The sequence below is a fragment of the Geotrypetes seraphini genome, chromosome 2 (assembly GCF_902459505.1).
Source record: "Geotrypetes seraphini chromosome 2, aGeoSer1.1, whole genome shotgun sequence".
Taxonomy (NCBI): domain Eukaryota; kingdom Metazoa; phylum Chordata; class Amphibia; order Gymnophiona; family Dermophiidae; genus Geotrypetes; species Geotrypetes seraphini.
Genome location: NC_047085.1, coordinates 251,190,005 through 251,213,267, shown reverse-complemented (window position 1 = coordinate 251,213,267; position 23,263 = coordinate 251,190,005). Strand labels below are relative to the sequence as shown.

General features: G+C 46.7%; 1 protein-coding gene across 2 annotated transcripts in view; it reads left to right on the top strand.

The window, feature by feature from the left end:
• LOC117353427 (cytochrome P450 2D15-like) overlaps nucleotides 1-23,263 on the top strand; it is a 99,351-nt gene that overhangs the window by 34,125 nt on the left and 41,963 nt on the right. For both annotated transcript variants that reach the window (XR_004537936.1, XM_033929346.1), the window contains exon 5: nucleotides 6,522-6,695. Coding sequence is in view for 1 of the 2 variants with exons in the window: in XM_033929346.1 (XP_033785237.1) it covers nucleotides 6,522-6,695 (174 nt within the window). In the remaining variant the exon portion in view is untranslated. The remainder of the gene's footprint in view (nucleotides 1-6,521; nucleotides 6,696-23,263) is intronic.

The following is a 23,263-nucleotide window of genomic DNA, read 5'->3' as shown; positions in this document are numbered from 1 at the left end:
AGAGATACAGCATATGGAATCTTACAACAGGCAGTGAAAATACAGCAAACAGAGTCTTAAAAAGGCAGCAGAATAAAATGTTAGACATTTCAGAATTGAAAGCAGGAGTGGACATATGTAGTGTTAGGTGTAGATACTTTTTTAGGTGACAATTCTGTTGAATAATGCAGTTTTTATGGCTTTTCTAAAGGCATTATATGTCAGTCTTGCTCCATTTATGTAGCTGTCTAACCAGTGTTGTTGTTTGTTAGTTTGGTACATAAAAGTTCTATCCAGGAAGGTTTTGTATTTGCAGCCGGTAATGCTCGGGTATGCAAATAGGTTGCTGTTTCTGGTTTGTCTCGTAGGACTGTATAGAGTGAAGTGAGGAAGCAGGTATGTAGGAGCTAGTCCCCAAACCAGCTTGAAACATACTAGGCATAACTTCCAAGTTGGTGGCGTATCCTGGATATTCATTGCTGATGTCCAGACATTGAATATCCAGGTTCAGTTTTATCCATAGCTGTCAGCAAGTCCACCACCACATGCTGAATAACAGGTGGTACGTGCCTTTGTATGATACTATGGATAAAGTCGCAGAAATCAAACCTGGTCTGACCCAGTAGCGGCAATTCTTATATTCTTAGATTGAGGCCACAGGTGTTTATGCGTTTTTGGATGAAGATATAAATGTTTGCATATAAAGTTGATGTGTATGCAAGTATTTTAAAAAAATATATTTATAAATCATGACTTTGCCTTTGCTCCATGCAAACTCTATCCCTAACATAGTTAAATCAGAGCCATGTATAATACACGTTGCTTTAACACTGCTCATGATTCTATGTGCTCAACCCCTTGCCGAAAGGTTAGAAGGAAAGGTTTGTAACAGAGTAGACATTGAGGAGGGAGTGGAAAATATGAAAAAGGAGCTGCAAAAGTTAGAGGAATGGTCTAATATCTGCCAACTAAAATTCAATGCAAAGGAATGCAGAGTAATGCATTTGGCGATTAGTAATCGGAAGGAGCCGTATGTGCTGGGAGGTGAGAGGCTGATATACACAGATGGGGAGAGGGATGGGGACTGGATTCGGCCCTCAAGGAGGGACTTTGAGACCCCTGGCACTAATAAATATCACAATCCTGCTGAAACCACTCATACATTAAGTCAGAACTTCTGGCTCCAATTGCATTTCTCTGTCATCATCTGCGCTAATAGACATACATTTCTGTAAATCTATACTTCCATCTAACCATGGCTCATTCCCACTGTACCCAGTCAATGAAGGTTTTTCTGTTTTCTGCTGAAGAGACTTATCTGCTTGGCAGGGTTTTTTTGTCAGCCTTTCTCTCTTTAGTGGCTGTAAGAGTTGGGCGCCTGCAATTGCCCTGTTGCTTCAAAGGAATAAAACTTTCTGGTCTCAGCTGCCTACTGTGGTTGATATTCTCCTGAAATGAGGCTCTCCATGTCTCGGATTCTTCACCTGCTTAACTACCTCCACAGGTTGAATCTGAGGCTTTAATTGGCTGCAACTTAGGCAGCAGGTTTGTGTGCCCTCTCTTGTCTTTGACTGGTGTGGAAAATGTGGAGTGTGGGACCGGACTCTTGTTCACAGGACCTTTGTTATGTGGTACACCGTCAATAGTGCACGGGACAATTGCGCCCCGACAATTCCACTCCATCAAATTCACGCACCAACAAGTGCGCGCATGAAGGGAGTGAGTTTTTCATGGCAAAATTATAAGTGTGTGTGGGGGAGATTACAGCAATCTTCAAACTGAGACCATGTCTGCATCCCCCGAACGAGAGCGTGATTGAAGGGGGGGTCCCCCCTACACACACCCTCAGAGCAGAAGAACCTTGCTTTGGAAGAAGAGTGCAACTTTTAATTGTACTGGGGAGTCCTCCCAAAACATCCTCAACAAGAGCGCAAGGAGTTGTGTGTGTGGGGGGGGGGGATTTCCCCCCCACACATCCCCTCAGAGCGCAAACGGGAAGGCTTCAGAGCGGTCAGAGCAGCGACACGCACTTGTCCTGCATGCAAATATCAGGGCATGATTGTCGTTGCGCCAATGTCCATCGCACTTTTGACAGGTCACCTTGTTATGCAAGGGCAAATAAGCATTTGGACTAGGAATGTCTTTAATTCCTAGTGCCTTTTCCTGTCCTTGGTTACCGCTACTCTTGGGTTTATTCGCAGTGACAGGGCGGATTTCATAGCTTGCAGGCTGAAACCCAGGGGCTTTAAGAGTTTCTGCCTTTTCTCTGTCACACAGGGCACTGAGTAGTGTTTCAGTGCGGTAGTGTTTTCTGAAACCTGATTGTATGGTATGTAGTAGTTTATGGTGTAAGAACATAAGAGTAGTCATAGAGCTTGCGTTAGTATTTTTCATTTAGCGCATGGTTTGCGCACGCTAAAAACGCTAACGCACCTTAGTAAAAGGAGCCCTAAGTTTGATTTGTCAGACCAGACGCTGGAGAACCAGACGTTTGAACAGGCTGTAATTTCTCTCTAGTCATCGCACATGTTTTTAAAAAATATATACATTTCAAGTAATATCAGCATATACACGCAAAAATGTCTTTGTAAAATTATACTTTTAGTTGCAATTTTCAACTACTAGGGGCCCCTTTTTACTAAGGTGCGCAAGCGGTCTTAGCGCGCGCTACAATGCCGCACACGCTAAACGCTAATGCCTCCGTAGAGCTTGCGATAGTATTTTTCGTTTAGCGCGCGCCAAAAACGCTAGCGCACCTTAGTGAAAGAAGCCCTAAATGAATAGTAAGTTTTCTATTTTGTTTAGAGCAGCTAAACTAAACAGACAGAACCTGTGAGGTCACTCTACTGTAGATAGATCTAGATATATTCAGTACTGATATCTATAAGGAGGAGGATGCTGAATATTAACTTAAATGTAGATGTCGACACTCAGGCCCCCTTTTTAATTAGCGCTAGGGTTTTTTTTATTGCAGGCTGCTGTGGTAAAAGCTCCGATGCTCATACAATTCCTATGAGCATCAGAGCTTTTACCGTAGTGACCTGAGCTAAAAAAAAAAAAAAACCCCGACCCTAACGCAGCTTGATAAATTGGGGCCTTAACTCAGTATAGTCACCTCCAGCAGCTGAAAATTGAGCCCAGAGGGTTTTATTTTTAATAGCTTGTCTCTTCTTAGTCTGTCTTCCTGGAGGTCTGGTTTTGTAAAATTGGGCACTTATGCATGAATAGGAATTTTAGGTCAATCTTCTTTTTTTATTTAATTTCGGCTTTAGGTTATATCATTTAAGGGATGGGTAATGTTATTGCATTTGTAAGGTTTATAGGTTTGCATGGTGTAGGGTTTAGAGGTTTAGGGTTTGCATGGTGTAAGGCAGGGGTGCCCACACTTTTTTTGGGCTTGCAAGCTACTTTTAAAATGACCAAGTCAAAATGATCTACCAACAATAAAATTTAAAAAAAAAACCCACAAAGCACACTGTACGCAGAGAAAAGTGTCCGTTTTATGAGAATTTATATCTGCTGTCTTTATTTTGCACTATGGCCCCCTTTTACTAAATCCTGATAGTGGCTTTTAGTGCAGGAAACTGCAAAGAGCATTGAGCACAGCTCCCTGCGCTAAAAACCGCTATCGCAGTTTAGTAAAAGGGGAGGGGGTATATTTGTCTATTTTTGTATAGTTGTTACTGAGGTGATATTGCATATTTTAAACTCATCTGCCTTGACCTCTGAAACCCCCCCCCCCGAATACATATGATAATTAACAATTTTGATTCACTAAATTGAAAATAAAATCATTTTTCCTACCTTTTTGTCTGGTGATATCAGAGTCTCTGGTTGCACTAACTTCTTCTGTGAAGCCAATATTTCTTTCTTTCTGCCTTTTTTCCCTCTCCCCCTGCCTACCTATCTTTCTTTCTCTCTCCCCTGCCCCCCCCCCTCTTTCTTTCTGCCTTTCTTTCTCTCTCCCCCTGCCCCCTCTTTCTTTCTGCCTTTCTTTCTCTCTCCCCCTGCCCCCCTCTTTCTTTCTGCCTTTCTTTCTCTCTCCCCTTGCCTGCCTGTCTTTCTTTTTCTCTCCCCCTGCCTCCCCCAAGCCATCGCGCCGATTTCTCCACTTCCCCGATTCTTTCCCTACCCCCCCCCCCCCAACAAGCCACCATGCCAAGTTCTCCCTGCTGCTTCCCTGAGCCAGGCCTGACACATACAAGCACCGGGCCCACATGACTTCACCTCTGACGTTAATTCATACGCCAGGGAGGAAGTTCCAGGCATCCAGGCAGCGATTGACTGGCCCAGAACTTCCTCTCTGATGTCAGAATTGACATCGGAGATGAAGTCTTGTGAGTCCGGCGCTTGTACGCGCCAGGCCTGGCTCGGGGAAGCAGCAGGGAGAAAAAGATCACAATGGCAACGCGATCGACTCGCGTTGCCTTTGCGATCTATTGATCGATCACGATTGACTATTTGGGCATCCCTGGTGTAAAGTTTATAGGTTTAGGGTTTATAGGTTTGCATGGAGTTGCATTAATGTATGTGATCTGTAAATTGAATAAACTAAATTAAACCTTAAGTTTATATACTGCATCCTCTCCATAATTATAGAGCTCAGCACGGTTTACAAGAGCTTAATATAGGAAGGAAATAGCACATTAGATATGGAGGTTGAGTATTGGGGGAGGAGAGCATTACAGTTTTGTGAAAAGCCTTGTTTTCAGGTACTTATGGAATAGTTGGAAGGAGCCCTGATTCCGTAATTGGGAAGTAAGATTATTCCAAAGCCCTGTGATTCTGAAGAAGAGAGATTTTCCCAATTTGGAATGAAATGTATAGCACTTATAAGCTTAAATACCCAGCGAAGCTGCTTTTTTTATGTGTTAGATACGCTGAAACCTACATATTCACCTCCAGACATATAAACTGTTAATCCCTCAAGCCTCCTAGCAGCCACAGAGAACTCTATGCGATTTCATCACAAGGGCCTCATTAGTATTTAAATGAGTTCTCCTTGCAATGCAAAAAAAGGAATGCCCTCCTTTTACAGGGCAAAAATTTCACACATGTCTGCTATATATGTGTTGTGTAAGTAAGGCTGGCTGACTGCACATAATTTTTCCTGAACTTGCAGTTTAAGTTTGTAGTTACTGCTAACTCAGTTGTGCACAGTGGAATTAGAAATAAGATTGATTCTCATGTTTTTCTTTTTGCACTTCTCTAGATATATATAGTAGCCAAGAAAGTTTTTTCTGCCTATGATGGATGGAAGGTTAGGTGGTTTGCTCCCCCTCCTGTATAACTGAGGCTTTTTCTTTCGTTGGATTTCATATGGTGTCAGAGTTCAGTGCTTGTTGCTGGGTGTTCAATTCTCTTTTGGGGAGATTTTGCAAAACGGTATTTAGATTGTGTAAGTAAGGCACACAAAACACACAGAACAACTGTTCCCATTAAACAAAACAAAACAAAAAGTCCTTTGCAGATGATCATGGCTCAGCTGATTGCAGCAGGGAGAGCAAAGGCTGCGGCTAAGCTACAAAGGACTTCTTTTTTTGGGGGGGTTGTTTTGTTTTTAATGGGCACAGCTGTTGTGCACTCATGTAACATATGCACGGCACAGCATATGCACAACAGCTGCACTCGTTTTAAAAAAAAAAAGTCCCCAGCTGAGTTGGCATCCTCTGATTTCACAGCTCCGGAGTCTTGATCAAGATAAGCCGGCAGGAGGGAGAGCAGCAGCAGCGGCAGGAAAATGGAGGCAAAATGAATGGGACTGTAATGAGATTGGAGGGGTGGGAGGAGCTGCGCCTAGTGATATGCTCTTCTGAGCAGGTGCCAGGCACTCTACCTCCCCCTTTTACCAGAGCTACTTTGCACAAATAACATGCATAAAATGTGCATGCTATTATACTGAACAAAGGCAAAATGAAAAGAACCAACAAAAACTGCAGTGAAAATGCAAAGCAAAAAACGGGAATGTACAGGCTGCAGGAATTTGTTCAATAAAATCAACAAAAATCATAAAAACATATATGACATATATAAAATGAATACATAGGCTACAATAATTATGTCCAAAAACTGGTCTTAATAGTGCAGCGCCTTAGACAGGAGATTTTCACACCTGTTCAATTTTGATTTTGTTTATTTAATCCAATCTGAGTTTCTGATACTCTAAACCAGTATTTTGGACCCCTGAGGAAGAAGTGTTTTTCCAAACACAGACTGTGCCGAGTCCAGTCCACACGAATATTAGGACTAGTTTTGCGATATAATTATTGTAGCTTATGTATTCATTTTATATATGTTTTTATGATTTTTGTTGATTATATTGAATAAATTCCTGCACCCTGTACATTCCCCAGCAGTTTTGTTTTGGTTTTTTTGTCAAGCTATTATGCTGAGCACCACCCAAGAAGGAAAAATTGTTCACACAACAGTATTTAATACTCTGGTGTCGGAGCTTTGAGCTTTGGGGCCTCAGTATTGCTTATACCCACTGAAGGATTTAGCTCTTTTTCCTCACTTTATTTTGTATATTTCTTACTCTCCAGCTTATTAATGTGGTTCCCGCAATAAAGTACATCCCAGGAGTCGGAAAAAGTGTATTTAAACATTTAGAGGACATACTTCAATTCATTAAAGACATTGTTGAAGAGCACAAGGCAACTCGGGACCCAACCCAACAACGAGATTTCATTGACGCTTACCTAGATGAAATAGAGAAGGTAAGAATCAGAAATAAAAGCCTAGGCTGGATAAATGGCAGGTATCGCTGTGCTTTGTCATTGCATCATCAGTTGCTAATACAAAGAACACCTTAACAATGTCAATAGTGCTCAGAACCAATTGAATGGTGTTTAAAGATCACAACGGGGTAAAACCCTGAAAAATATGCATTTAATGCACTTTGATCACTGTACTGGTTGCGATAACTCCAACTACTTAAAGGCATAAATAATTCAAAAAACTATTGTGTATTCATCTTGGGTGTTTTTTGTATTAGCATTTGCTCCATGTATCACCCACGTGGTTATATCTCATCCCAAGTTTTTTTTGTTTGGGTATTGCATCATCAGAGCCAGTTTAACCATTAGGCAGCTTCTGGGGACTAAAATCGGCTGCAGAGTGAAAGAATAGGTCCTCACAGCCACATAGACTCAGAGATCCATCGGTGTGTGCCTTTGCCCACAGAGAGGACAGGCCATATTCAAAAAGCCATGTACCCAGTTAAGTATGATTGGTGCCCAATTAGGAGTTTTACAGTGGAAGGGGCAGATTGGCAAAATTTCAGAGTGCTCGAAAATTATTTCGCCAGATTGCAAGGCTGAAAATTTTGCCCATAGATGCCCGATACTTTTGTGTTGACCCTTTGTTTCACTGGGTCTGGAAACTCTTCCAGGTCACACCACGTGTACACTGGCCTACTCTAAGACAGTGTATTGCAAACTCTGTGCCACAGCACACCAGTGTGCCTTCTGAAGTTTCAGGTGTGCCGTGAGACACTGGGGAGGAGGAGAGGCGCTGGTGCCAGCTGACTGCCTGCAGGACGTGCTTCTCGCTGTGAGAGGCACATCTTGCAGGCAATCAGCTGGTGCCAGTGTCTCTACTTCTCTCCGCATCTTCCCTACTGGCATACCAACTGGCGGCTCCCCCCCCCCCCAATCTGGAAGGCCTTTGCGCATACGCGGACGTTGGCATGATGATGTCATGTAGGTGCTCTTCCAGATGCCTCGAGCCGCAGCCGCTACGTTTAACATGCCGTGGCTTGACAAAGTTTGCGAGACACTGCTCTAAGACACGAGCTAAAACGGTCTTTGTTACATTGAGCAAGAACTGCTGGCTCTCGTTGTTATCCTAGTCTGGACCTGCTTCAAGGCCCTTGGCCAGACTCTCATCAGCAGTTGTCTCTTTTTCTTGTTGAAGCATGTCCAATATTCAGTTCACCCTGTTTTCTGTGCAGTGGTGTTGGCAGCAGCAGCAGTCTGTTCCTCTTCTATGCTGGTCTTCGCTAACTTTAGGGCAGCCTCTTGTTTGCTAAGAGGCACAGGCCTTTGCTGTTTCTGTTTCAGTGCTCATCTTAGGGGTAGGCAGTTCCGGTTCTCGAGAGCCGGAGCCAGGTCAGGTTTTCAGGATATCCACAATAAATATGCATGAGATAGATTTGCTTCTCAAAGAGGCAGTGCATGCAAATCCATCTCATACATATTCATTGTGGATATCCTGAAAACCTGACCTGGCTCCGGCTCTCGAGGACCGGAATTGCCTACCCCTGCGGATAGCCTATGGTGACTTTCGCAAGGGTCAAGACCTTCACATATGTTTAGAGGTATAAGAAAATTCGGAGGTCTACCCGTTTCTCAAATCCGTTGATTCTACTTGGTTCAGGACACCACTGTTAAATTATTACTTGAGAAGAATCGTTTTTACCGTGTTATACCGTTGTTCATTTCACATTAGCTTCCAGTCTATTTTCGGATTCTTCTCAAATATTCTATCATTGTTTATCAGACCTTAACACTAAAAGCTCTCAGTATTTTGATTCAAGCACGTTCCTTATACATCTAAGTGTGTTTGCTCCTCTCAACAGCATTTACTTGTAGTCTCCTCTTTTCATCATATCTTGCCCTCCCTATTTACCTTAAGACAGAATCTTCTTTTCAAAAATATAAAAGCTGTCTTGAAGCACACTTTTTCCTTCAGGCATTTCCTCAATCCCATATCCTTTCTGAGTGCAGCCCTGTTTTTACTGTACTTTCCTTATTGTCCTATTGTTTCTCCTGCAATTCCCTCTTTCCTTATTTACCTTTTAATGAATATTGTAATTTATTACTTTTCCTGATGGGGTTTCCCCTCATGTCCTTTGATTCTTTTTGTCGCTTGGACGAGTATATTGTTTTTGTGCTTGACTTGTTTGTGTCTGATTTTATGCTGCCTTTTCCCCTTTTTTGTTTACAATGTAAACCACATAGAATTATCTTTGGCATGTTTTGTGATATATCCCTCCCCCCCCCCCCCCCCCCAGACACTGAACCTGAACTTTGCATTTGCTCCAAACAATTAGCAGGGCAGGCCAAGTGTGGGCTATAAGCCATCTAGTTGCCTGTAACTTGATCTGATTTCAAAAGCTAGGAGGTTCCTTTGTAGAAACTGGCACTGTGTCAGAACTTGGTTTGCAGTTGTTGTTGGGTTTTTATAGCTGCTTTTAAGAAACTGTTTTTTCAGCCTTCAGAAACTAATCTTTTCACTTGCTTTGTTGTACTGTTTATGTAATCGACACCCCCTGCAGAATGTATATTCCTATTTACTATAGCAGTAAGTAAAATCACATTCACTAGGAGACTCTTAATTTCCAACTGTTATTTAATGCAAACAGGCACTTCCTGCAAAAAAAGGCGGGGTTGAACCAGAGGAATTCTGCCTAGACAGGATGGGTCTGTATGAATTGCTTCAGTTCAAACCCCTCAGACCAGAAGGGATATTGCATAAGCTACTGAACAGTGATAAACGTTTAAACAGTCGGTAAAAGCTGGCAATGCAATGCGGAGGGTAGAGAGAACAAGAAGCACCATTTACTTGTAGGGCAGAGGCAAAGATGGAAACTTTCCGTTTTGTGTTTACAGGAATAGAGGTGGGGGGAGGGGCAGACATACTTGAGGCAAAAAGATCAGAGACCAGGGCTAAGTCCGATGATTGTTCAATCTAATTCTTACTTCACATTTAGGAAATCATTAAGGACCTATTTATTTGACAAATAAGAATATTAATTTTGATATATTTAAATAAGGTCTTTTGTTTCTATTCTTATTGTCATAGTATGTTTTAATTTTTTAATAATTTTTAATATTGTACTTGAATGTTTTTAACAATTGTATTACTTTTGTAGACCGTTCTGAGCTACTGGGAGGACGGGATAGAAATCCAAATAAATAAATAAATAAATAAATAAATAAATAAATACTTTTATTATATAATTTTAGATTGTACGTAGATAGCGTGTTCTATGAAACTGTACCATGTGCTGAAATGTCTCAGTATTTTCCTGTTGTGAACCGCCCAGAACTATTGGTTGGGCGGTATACAAGAAAATAAATTATTATTATTATTATTACTAGTGTTTAAGCCCGTTACATTAACGGGTGCTAGAGTAGATGTCTGTCTATCTTTTTTTTTTCTTTGTGTCTCTGTCTCTCCGTGTACGCTGTCTTTCTTTCTGTCTCTGTCTCCCAGGCCCCCTGCCTGCCTGTATTTCTCTGTTGTGCCATACCTGCCTGACTCTCTGTGACCCCCTTCCTATGTCCTTAGTGTACCATCTTATGTCTTTAGTGCCTCAGTGCCTCCTTCCTATGTCCTTAGTGCCCTCAGTGCCTCCTATGTGCTTAGTGCCCCCAGTACCACCTTCCTATGTCCTTAGTGCCCCCAGTGCCTCCTTCCTATGTCCTCAGTGCCCCCAGTGCCACCTTCCTATGTCCTTAGTGTCCCATCCTATGCCCCCAGTGCCTCCTTCCTGTCCTTAGTGTCCCATCCTATGTCCTTAGTGCCTTCAGTGCCTCCTATGTCCTTAGTGCCCTCAGTGCCTCCTTCCTATGCCCTTAGTGCCCTCAGTGCCTCCTATGTCCTTAGTGCCCCCAGTGCCACCTTCCTATGTCCTTAGTGCCTCCTATGTCTTTAGTGCCCTCAGTGCCCCCCACCCCCAAAGCCAGCCAGCCTGCCTGCCTCCCTCCCCCCTGTACAGTAGAACGCTTGAAAGCAGCATGTTTCCATCTCCCTCCCCCCCCCCCCATCGCCACTACCACCGAAGTGCAGCCGACCCCACATACCCTCCCATCCGACCCTTCCACCGCGAGAGGACCAGAAACCTCCCAGCTCGAGCAGCGGCCGCAGCACTCTAAACACGCTGCTTCGCGGCCTTCTGCCTGCGATTCCCTCTGCCGCGTCACCGGCAGAGCAAATCAGGGCAGGAGAAGGCCGCGAAGCAGCGTGTTTAGAGTGCTGCAGCCGCTGCTAGAGTCAAGAGGTTTGTCGGGACCGTGGGAAGGGAAGGGGGGCGGCGGCAAGGGACTAAGGGAGCCAGCCAGACCACGGTTGGAGGGTCGGATGGGAGGCCCAACGGGGGATCGGGTGCGCCGGGGAGGGTGGGAAGGGGGAGCGAAGACGTGACACTCAACCTCTCGCTGGGGGCAGAAAGGCTCTGGACCCGAGCTGGGAGGAAGACCGGCGTTTGCTGAGGCTGCGGCCGCCCGGAGACTGCGTTCAGCTGCCCAGGAACCCTGTTGGCCTGCACTGCACACTCCAAAGAGGGGAGCAGAAGGAACGGCGGTGGCGACAGCGGTTTCTTTCGCAGTGAGTGGGGGAGGGGGGAAGCTCCAGAGTGTTCCCTGCCGCTGCATTCTAAAATAGAATCCGGCCACGGATCACACACCACAGCGGCAGGGAACACGAAACCCTAAGTGCGCATGTGCGCTTAGAGTTTTATTATATAGGATTATAATGAGAAAAGAAACATTTAACAGGGGACTGAAGATCACATGCAAAAGGGTGACCTATGAAATTCAGAATTGTAGTAAACAGGAAGTGCAGTTTAATGCTATAACAACAAATCCAAAGCAATGCGCGTACACAATATGTGGGGGCAGAATACTCAACTTCCTTCTGCAATCACATTTCGTGTTCCTTCTCTCAGCTCCTCTCACCCTCGGCTTCTATCTCTATTCTTCACCCAGTCCCACAGCTCCGTTCCCAGATTATCCCAGGACAAGCAGGCAGGTATTCTCACTAGTGGGTGATGTCATCAGACAGAGCCCGATACGGACGTCTCACAAGCACGTGTTGCTTGTAGAAACTTAAAAGTTTCGAGATGCCCGCACCGCGCATGCGCCGGTGCCTTCCCGCCCGGAGAGCCGGGCGTGTCTCCTCAGTTCTTTTCTTTCCGCGGAGCTGAGAAGTTCAACTTCATCATGCGCTAGCTGAATTCAGTTAAATTTGCCTTCCTTGTCCGCGTTTTTCGCTTTCTTTTAATTCTTAATAGTACATTTCTTTTTCAGTTTTACAAAAAAAAAAAAAAAAAAGATTATTTCCTCCGGCGGGTCGAATGGGCCGGCCACGTGGCTCAGGCCTACTGGCTTCGACCTCGCGGCGGAGATTTTCCGGCCTATGTCCCGGCCAATCACCGGGTTTAAAAAGTGCAGCAAGTGCCAACGCGCGATTTCACTCACGGACCCGCACCGACGCTGTTTGCAGTGTCTTGGTCCTGACCACATTCCGAAATCGTGCAGGCCTTGCTCTACCCTTACGGCATGCTCATTCAAATGGCGTTGCCTATTGTGGGAGTCGATGTTCAAGATGGACGCAGCTAAGGATCCTTCAGCTTCCACTTCATCTGATACCTCCCCGGTTCGTGCGAAACCGGTATCGACCCCTCCTGCATCGAGTGTGGTGAAACCGGCATCGTTCATCCCGACACCATCCACGAGCTCGACGTCGGTGCCTGCCTCCTCGGTTCAGGTACCTCTTCCTTCCACAGTACCGCCAGTGGTCATCAAAGTGCCGAAAGCTACCAAGCAGAAGCACTCGACCTCGAAGGAACGCGATGACCGTGCAGGAGGACCCCCTTTCGGTGCGGATCCCTCCTTATCGGCTTCGCTACGGTCCATGCTGGAAGCTCAATTCGTTGAGCTCATGCAGACCATTGGACCCGGGCTCATCGCTGCCATACAGGGTGACCTCCCGGTACCGGTCCAAAAGGGCGGTCCGCCCCCTCCCCCTCCCCCACGCCGTTCGACCTCGACAACCGACGAGGACGAACGGGGGAGGGCGGCGATGCCCATGCGGCAAGCATCGCTTACTGATATGCCGCCATTAGAGCCCATTACGCCTCCGCGCCAACATGGGACCAGACCTCCGATCGATAATCAAAGCCCTGGGCATAGTCAGGAAGAGTTCTTCCGCACTCCTTACCAGACGTGGGTAGCATCGCAAGAACCTGCATCGCAACCCCAGTTGCGATCCACCGCTTCCAGCCCTATCCATCTCTTGGGGGCCTCGGGAGACCATGCGATGCACAGACGATCCCGATCTCTGTCCCGCCATCGAGAGGGACATCGATCCAGACACTCATCTTGGCACTCTTCACGCCATTCGGAGGTGTCACCGCAGAAAAAACTGCAACGTATGGGATACTCCTCATCAGAGGTATCCCCACCGGAGGGACCGGAGTACGAGGAAACACCCGTACCCGATTCTCCTTGCCATTCCCCGATGTCCATGGACCCGGAGGCCTCTTCCTCCTCCAGCCCGTCTCACAAACCGACGCTGGCGGATCAATTGTCTTTCTCATCATTCCTCCGACAAATGGCGGATGATCTGGATGTGACTCTTGACACGGGCTCCCGATACTCCAAAGAGTATCTGGACACCATGCATTTACCTAACCCTCCAACGGAGTCGCTTCGGCTCCCTCTACATAAACTGCTGGATCAGACCTTTATGCAGTGTTTCGAAACACCGTACTCCATACCGGCGATTCCCAGCAAACTCGATGCTCGATACCGCATCGTGCACCATAAAGGGTTCGAGGGCCCTCAACTCTCTCACCAATCCCTACTGGTCGAGTCCTCCCTTAAACGCTCTCATCCCTCTCAGGTCTACGCCTCTGTACCGCCGGGCCGAGAGGGGAGAACGATGGACAAATTTGGTAGAAAATTCTATCAAAACTCCATGATGGCGTCACGGGTGCTGAACTACAATTTCTTTTTCTCTTCCTATCTGGAGTTCTTCTTGCCGGTACTCCGCAAGTTCACTCCTTTCATAGACACCCAAGCTCGATTCGAGTTCGAGGAAGTGGTAGCCTCCCTCTCCCAGTTACGCCTCCAGCTGATGCAATCCTCCTTCGATGCATTCGAACTCTCGGCACGTGCTGCCGCAAGCGCGGTAGCCATGCGTCGCCTGGCATGGCTCCGTACAATCGATATGGATCCCAACCTCCAAGACAGACTCGCCAACGTACCATGTGCGGGAGCTGATCTGTTCGATGAGTCTATCGAAACTGTTACCAAGAAGCTGTCGGATCACGAAAAATCTTTTCAATCCATCCTGTGGCCCAAACCCAAACCTCAACAGTCTCGACCTTCCAGGCCACCCCTGATTTACCAGCGGCGTTACATGCCCCGACAAACGCCTGCTGCGAGACAACCTGCGAAGAGACAACCTCCCCAGAAGTCTCAGCAAAAACCCCAGCCACCGGCTGCACCTAAGGCTACCCAGCCCTTTTGACTCCCTTCCGGGGAGCATAACCGACACCGTTCTGCACCCCTCAGCCTCTCCCATAGGGGGCCGCCTCCATCTTTTCTACCACCGATGGGAGGCCATAACCACGGACCTATGGGTCCTTACCATCATAAGAGACGGATACTCTCTTCACTTCCATCGGGTCCCCCCGGACCATCCTCCAAGAGAGTATCCTTCAAGCTCGACACAGACCGCCCTTCTTCTTCAGGAAGTCCAAACCTTACTTCAGCTTCGGGCCGTCGAGCCGGTCCCGTCAGACCAATTGAACCGAGGGTTTTACTCCCGGTACTTCCTCGTCCCGAAGAAAACGGGCGACCTGCGACCCATTCTAGACCTTCGGGCCCTCAACAAGTTTCTGGTCAAAGAGAAGTTTCGTATGCTGACTGGCTTCTCTATACCCCCTCCTCGAGCAGAACGACTGGTTATGCTCCCTGGATCTCAAGGAGGCCTACACTCACATCCCCATTCACCCGGCCTCCCGAAAGTTCCTCAGATTTCGGGTGGGAAATCTGCATCTACAGTATCGAGTGCTACCATTCGGCCTCTCTTCGTCCCCCAGAGTCTTCACAAAGTGCCTGGTGGTAGTGGCTGCGGCACTCCGGGACAGGGGTCTACAGGTGTTCCCATACCTCGACGACTGGCTCATCAAGGCCCCGTCAGCCCCAGAGGTCACTTCGGCGGTCTCGGCTACAACCTACCTCCTTCAGAATTTGGGCTTCGAGATCAACTTTTCCAAGTCTCATCTACAACCCACCCAGTCCCTCCCCTTCATCGGGGCAGTCCTGGACACCACTCGACTCCGAGCATTCCTGCCTCTTCAACGCATGGAGGTCCTTCTTCATCTCTGCCAGTCGGTGTCTACTCGCCAAACCCTACCGGCGAGACAACTGACGGTACTCCTGGGCCACATGGCCTCCACAGTACATGTGACACCCTTTGCCAGACTCCATCTCAGAATCCCCCAGTGGACCCTGGCAGCACAGTGGAATCAGACGTCCGATCCACTAACCAAACACATCGTAGTCACACCTGCTCTTCGGCAGTCTCTACTTTGGTGGATGACCTCTTCGAATCTATCCAGAGGTTTGCTGTTGCACTCTCCCCCCCATCAGAAAGTTCTCACAACCGATTCGTCGAACTATGCATGGGGGGCCCACCTGGATGGTCTCCGCACCCAAGGATTCTGGACCAGTGCGAACAGACTACATCAAATCAATCTACTGGAGCTCAGAGCCATCTTCAATGCTCTCCAAGCTTTCCAACACCTACTTCACAACATGGTGATCCTCATTCGCACAGACAATCAGGCCGCCATGTATTATATCAACAAGCAAGGAGGCACAGGCTCGGCCCTCCTTTGCCAGGAAGCTCTACGAATCTGGGACTGGGCGGTGCACCACAACGCCTTCCTCAGAGCTGTCTACATTCAGGGGAAGAACAACATCTTAGCAGACAACCTAAGTCGTCTTCTACAACCTCACGAATGGACTCTCCATTCCAGCCCCCTTCACCAAATCTTCACACAGTGGGGGACGCCTCAGATAGACCTCTTTGCGGCTCCCCACAACTCCAAACTGCCTCAGTTTTGCTCCAGGATCTACACTCCTCATCGCCTCGAGGCAGATGCTTTTCTACTGGACTGGGGGAAACGATTTCTATATGCGTTCCCACCATTCCCGCTAATCCAGAAGACTCTGGTCAAGCTGAAACTCGAACAGGCCACCATGATTCTAATAGCTCCTCGGTGGCCCAGACAACCTTGGTTCTCCCTTCTACTTCAACTCAGCAGCAGGGAACCTGTACCACTTCCAGTGTTTCCTTCACTACTTACTCAACATCAAGGATCACTGCTTCATCCCAACCTGCAGTCTCTCCACCTGACAGCTTGGTTCCTCTCAACGTAACCCCTCACCAATTCTCACAAGAAGTGAGGGAGGTCTTGGAGGCTTCCAGGAAGCCCGCCACTCGACAATGCTACTCCCAGAAATGGACTAGATTCTCCTCATGGTGTGTTTCTAAATCAAAGGAACCTCAGCGAGCTTCCTTATCCTCCGTGCTGGACTATCTCCTACACCTATCTCAATCTGGGCTCAAGTCTACATCCATACGAGTCCACCTGAGCGCTATTGCGGCTTTCCACCAGCCTCTACAAGGGAAACCCCTCTCGGCCCATCCGGTGGTCGCCAGATTTATGAAAGGACTCTTTCATGTTAACCCTCCTCTCAAATCACCCCCAGTAGTTTGGGATCTCAATGTAGTCCTTTCCCATCTCATGAAGCCCCCGTTTGAACCACTCAACAGGGCTCCTCTTAAGTATCTCACCTGGAAAGTGCTTTTTCTTGTAGCCCTCACGTCTGCTCGCAGAGTCAGCGAACTCCAGGCATTGATGGCGGATCCACCATTCACAGTATTCCATCACGACAAGGTGGTCCTCCGCACTCACCCGAAATTCCTGCCTAAAGTGGTCTCCGAATTTCATCTCAACCAATCCATTGTACTTCCAGTATTCTTTCCTAAGCCCCATTCTTACCACGGAGAATCGGCCCTTCACACTCTAGACTGTAAACGTGCTTTGGCTTTCTACCTGGATCGTACCAAGCCACACAGAACCACCCCCCAACTTTTTGTCTCCTTCGATCCTAATAAGTTGGGAAGACCCGTATCAAAGCGCACCATCTCTAATTGGATGGCGGCTTGTATCTCTTTCTGCTATGCCCAGGCTGGATTATCACTTCCTTGTAAGGTCACAGCCCATAAGGTCAGAGCAATGGCAGCCTCAGTAGCATTCCTCAGATCAACACCAATTGAGGAAATTTGTAAGGCTGCCACCTGGTCCTCGGTTCACACTTTCACCTCACATTATTGTCTGGATACTTTCTCCAGACAGGATGGACAGTTTGGCCAAACAGTGTTGAAAAATTTATTCTCTTAAGACGCCAACTCCCCCTCCATCCCACTGAGGTTAGCTTGGAGGTCACCCACTAGTGAGAATACCTGCCTGCTTGTCCTGGGATAAAGCAATGTTACTTACCGTAACAGTTGTTATCCAGGGACAGCAGGCAGCTATTCTCACGTCCCACCCACCTCCCCTGGGTTGGCTTCTCAGGCTAGCTACCTGAACTGAGGAGACACGCCCGGCTCTCCGGGCGGGAAGGCACCGGCGCATGCGCGGTGCGGGCATCTCGAAACTTTTAAGTTTCTACAAGCAACACGTGCTTGTGAGACGTCCGTATCGGGCTCTGTCTGATGACATCACCCACTAGTGAGAATAGCTGCCTGCTGTCCCTGGATAACAACTGTTACGGTAAGTAACATTGCTTTCTCGCCCCACCACCTAGCCTCCAGTGACGCAATGAGGGTAGGAGGTGCCTTGGGCAATGGCGCCTCCCCGCCTCCTCTTCTCCGCCCTGCCCTCCAGCTACCTTCCATGCCACCCCCTGCTTCTTCTGCACCCCCATGCCACACTTGTGCCCTCTCTTCCCTCTTTAAATCTTTACCAATGTGAGCAGCTTCTCTGGCCTACTGCTTGCGCCAGCATTGGCTTTCCCTTTAATGTCACTTCCTGGCCCCGCAACCCGGAAACGATTTCAAAGGGAGTCAGGCTGGCGTGAGTAGCAGGCCAAAGTAGTTGCTCAGTGCTGGCGGATGATTTAAAGAGGTATGGGGGTGGGGAAGGGAGGGCACGAAAGGGGAGGCGGAGAGGTGCTGATGCCCCCCCCCCAAGACAGCGCAGAGGGCCAGCCCTTCACAGCAGCAATTTCTTTTCCAGGCTGTAATTTCTCTCACTTTTCTTCAATCCCTCCCAGCCCTTTAATCAGCTGCTCTACTCCCAGCCCTTCTCTTAGCCACCCGGCCCTGCCCACTTCTGCAAATGCAGTGGAGCTTGTTGGAGGCTTTCCAAAACCTGGGCAAACTGCCGGGTTTTGGAAAGTTTGTTTGGGACCCTGGACAGTCCTCTAAAAAGAGGCCATGTCTGGGATTTCCCAGATGTCTGGTAACCCTACTGAGGGCTGTGGGTCCCCAACTTCCATAGACTTCTACTTGCATTGAAAGGCCAGAGTCACGAGGTCTACAAATTCCAAGAGGAATTAAGCCGGCTTAGCAGACAGGTCGGTTCTCAGACCAGGCACAAGTGACCAATCGAGTAGCCGGTGATCAAAAGACCTTCAAGTCCCTGTTCGGAAGCCAAATGAAAGGTCACTTTGGGCAGCCAAAAAACCTAGAGACTTGAAGAAAGCACAGATGGTTTATTAGCATACGTATGTGACTCCCAAGCTCCAAGCTGGCTTCAGAAGTGCCGAAACCAGGTCGTTACAGAGATATTTATACATTCTTCTGGCTATACAACTGAATTCTAGAAAAAAACTTTTCACGTGTTACTTTTCTTAACAATCATTAGTCCTCAGCTCACACTAGCAGGTCACTTATCTAGGCCCTGCAGTCTTTCTGTTACATGTCATTTATGCTGAGATAGCCATAAGAAGTTAGAATGCCCAAGCTAATACACCCAGTGCAGGCAGGCTAGAACATGAGGTCTGCAGCTAAACATAATTCAGCATTTTATTAAAGAGAAAACTTAGCTCAACACTTAGGAAAACCAGTCCAAGACTCCTTCAGCATCAGTGGAAACTTAAAGTTTACTTCATGTCCAGAGGTTCTATTTCATCTCTGTAAGTAAAGTAAAATTTCAGCGCAATCGGGCAGGTAAAAACCTGTGCTAATCTCTAGCAGTTTGTGGCATCAGAAATAATGCCGCAGGCTGCTCATTAGAATGCATTTCCATGCAAATTGTACTAAGATAATTCAGTGGTTTAGTTCCAGTTTAATACTGGCTTTTTGCATGTCATGATTCTTGCTGCATCAGAAGCAACTGTAGCACACAGAATCAGTGTTTTAAACTGGAAGGAAACCACTGCTCTGAGATTAGTTTAGTGATTTATTACATCTGGCTCTCGGCCTCTATCTGTTGCTCTTTCCCTCCTAACTGGTAGTTGCAAGGAAGTACACTTCCCCCTCCGTATTTGCGGTTTCCGTATCTACGGATTCACTTATTCGCGATTTTAAACCAAAAATTCCTTTTTCTTTTTTCGGGCTATTTTAAGCCCTGTAAGCCCCATTAAGCTTTATCTGGTGGTCTAGCGGGTTTTTGGGGCAGTAGCGATCTTCCCATGCTCCTGCCCTGTGCAGATCGCTCACAGGAAATAGATGTCTTGAGCTCCGGTCGTAGTCTTGAGAGATGACGGGAGCTCAAGGCAGCCATTTCCTGTGAGCAATCTGCACAGGGCAGGAGCATGGGAAGTTTGCTCCTGCTCGAAACCCCGCTAGACCACCAGGTAAGGGTTAAGGGGGGGGGGGGCTTACAGGGCTTAGAATAGCCGGAGGGAAGCAGGGGTTAGGGGCAGAACCGTCCCCAATATTATTCGCGTTTTTTTAATATTCGCGGACCGGCTCTGCCCCTAACCACCGTGGATACGGAGGGAGAAGTGTAAATGTCTTTCCTGCGTACTGCTGCTGCTTCCTCTCTTTGTCTGTCAGCCAGCCAGCTGCAGGAGAAAGCAGGAATACAAGGGGGTGTTGAAAAGGTCTCAGCTCAACCAAGAAGGGAATGGCGTGGAGCCATGAAACTTACAAGTTATTCCACATATTCACCCCTAAGTTCAACACACTTGGCATATTGTGTCTGAAGTTTCTGTCACCCTCTCAAACAATGCTTTGATATCCGGTCACTGAAATACCGCTCTGCTGTGCCTGCAATCACTTTTGAATCACTCAAAAACTGTCGCTCTTTCAAACTCTTTTTAAGGTTCAGAAATTGAAAATAGTCAGAGCAAGATCTGTTGAGTAGGGTGGATGGTCTGTGCAGTGAAACCCTAACTGCGTTAAAACATCCATCGTTTTGCCAGCCTTGTGAGCAATGCATTGTCCTTTCCGCAGCTTCCCTCTCCTTTTTGTCTTTCAATGCCTCCTTTAATTGGCATGGCAAGTTACAGTAGTCTTCTGCATTAACTGTTTGGCCCCTTGGAAGATAGTCAGTCATTGCAACACCTTCTTGATCCCAAAACACTGTGACCATGAACTTTCCTGCTGACTTTTAGATCTTGAATTTCCTTGGCCTTGGAGAACCTGAGTGTCGCCATTACATGAACTGTTGTTTTGTCTCAGGATCATAGTGGTGTAACCATATTTCATCAACAGTAACTAATCGTTCCAAAAGATTGGCACCAGCTCGTTGAAAATGCTGAAAAATCAACTTGGAAGTGTCCACTTGATGACGTTTCTCATCAGCTTTCAAACATTTGGGTATCCACTTGGCTGACAGCTTCTGCTTACTCTGCTGCTCATGGATTATATATCCAACACATTCCCTGGATATCTGTAGTGTCTAAGCAATTGTTTTAGCTGATATTCACCAAAATCAGGTAAGGGACACGGTCAACAATTTCAGGAGTTGACACCATTTGAAGTCTCCCAGACCTTGCTGCATCTTTGGTCTCGAAATCTCCACACTTGAAAGTTTGTGTACTACATCTTCACTGTGGAGTATGACGGGCATTTGTCATGCAATGTTTGCATCATACATTCATGGATTTCCTTTGGAGTTTTCTTCTGCAAGCATAGGAACTTCATGATGGCTCGGAGTTCCACACATGAAAATTTTGCACTTTTTGTTGATGCGGTTCAATCAATGATCTGAAACAAGATCAGAACATAGCATTCTGATTCTGCAAATTGGCACTTTGCAACATAAAACAACACTCTTTTCAGCTACAGTGGCAAAATAGCACTCAGAATTTATGAAGCTGGTTGGGCTGACAAATTTTCAGTACCTCCTCATAGCTGGACATGTAGGAAGGCCTTTTCCACTTGCCCTTTCCCCTGCATTGTGTAGAACAGAGCTCTCGGCTCACTGGAAAAAGGAATTTAGAGGGTGCTCAACCGGCAACAGTGCTGGTGCAAGTGCTTCCCTCATGCTCTTTTCAGCCTTCACCCCCTTCCACAAATCGTTTTCCTCTGACTAGAATTGGAGAGGACTTCCTCCTCCCCTCTACTATCAGAATCCCAAGTCCTTAGAGCAAAGAGATCTATTACCTGGTACAATAGTTGTAGCATCTCTGTTTCAGAGAGGAAGGGAGGGGAAAAGGATGGAACAGATATAAAGAGCAGAGAAGAGCCATTACTCCAGGCATCATATATGAGGTTGATAGGAGGGTGCTGCTGGAGCATAGAGCAGAGGTTGCTCTGTTCTTCACTGTTCTGCTGTGTGGTCTCCCTGTTCCAACCCCACCCCCACCTTTCCTCTTTAGTAGTGTCTTGTTGCCACAGGGAAAGGAGGATGTAGTTGGATCTGGGCTTTGGAGTTTTATGTCCTGGGTAGGAGGATCATTCTAGGGCTTGTAGCAGTTTGTCCGATCCTCCAAGCCCTGACACATTCTAAAAGCAACTCCGCCCCTCTCTTCCCCCCACCCCCTTACTTGTACTGGACAATGTCCCCACTTTGTAACTATCAACTTCTGTTTCCACTATTGTATACTTTCTAGAACCGAAAAGGTTCATTATCCACTTTGTACTTTTCCGCTACTGAACTGAAAAGATATGGCAGGATATAAATAAAGCTTTATTATTATTACTAGTCTTTAAGCCCGTTACATTAATGGGTGCTAGAATAGAGTTGTGTGTCTGTCTTTCTTTCTCTCTCTCTCCTTGTCCGCTGTCTGTCTGTCTTTCTTTCTGTCTCTCTCTTTCCTTGGCTGTCCACTACCATCCCTTGCCTGTTCCCCTGTCCAGCAGTAGCCCTTCCCCCTTCCTTTTACCTCTCCCATGTCCAGCAGCACCCCTTCCCTGCTCCCCCTGTCCAGCAGCAGCCCTTCTCCCTTCGTTTAACCTGGCCCCCCTGCCTGCCTGTTGCACCATACTGGCCTGTCTCTCCTTGACCCCCTTCTATTCCCCCCCTCCCAGAGCAAAGTATGATTGCTGTCTGCCCCCCAGCACATCCCTCCCCCCCAAAGCAGCCCCCTTTCCCTCTCCCCCTCCACTTCTTACCAGCATGGGACACCTCGCAGCACCCGCACGACACCCTCCTGCCGTTGTAGAGACAAACTGCCGCTCAATCCGCACCCCAAGCCGCCCCACATGCTGCAAATGGAATTCGGCTCGGAGTCACAAATCATGGCGGCAGGGATCACGGAATCGTAAGTGCACATGCGCGGGTAAGGGGTTTTTATTGATTGATCTATTTATCAGATTTCAAATTTACAATTCAAGTATCCACTTGTACAGAAAGTTGAGGAAAGCAAACAACTAGCGCAGTGCTATTTCAAATACAAATTATCTGAGGAAAATAAAACACTTGGCTTTACTTCAACTCAAGTCCTCAAATTAGATCCAAGATTAAGTTTAGCGAGTATAGACAAAATGATATAAAACATCATAAAGAAAATAAGATCCTTCAACCGAGAGAGGATATCCCTTAAAATTCAAACTGCACTCAGACTTTCCCTTCATCCATTCGAGCTTCGGCCAAGAAGGCTGTCAGCTGGAGAGATTCAAAGAAAACATATTTTTTCATACGTTAATGTATTATGCATTTACATGGATGACGAAGAAAAAATGTCCCTCCAAGAGAGATAACCCCTGGCTTTAACATGCGAAATTCACGTCTCCTTTTTTGTGTGTCCCGTGCCAAATCTGGAAACATTAATATTTTATAACCAAGAAAATCTTTCTGCTTGTTCTTAAAGAAGAGCCGAAGCATGGGTAAGGGTTTTATTATAGAGGATTATTAATTAGTAGGTGTAATAAAACTGTTAGATAAACTTGTGCCTAGGGAAATAGTATACCACTACTGCTAACCAAGTTCAGATTTATGTAGTCTTATTCGAATGATGAGGTGACCAGAATATCTGAAACTGATTTTATTATAAAGATAGAAAAATATATATATATTTATATAGCTAGCTGTAAATAGTACCAAACTAATAATTATTCACAAATATCTCTGTAGATATGTCAG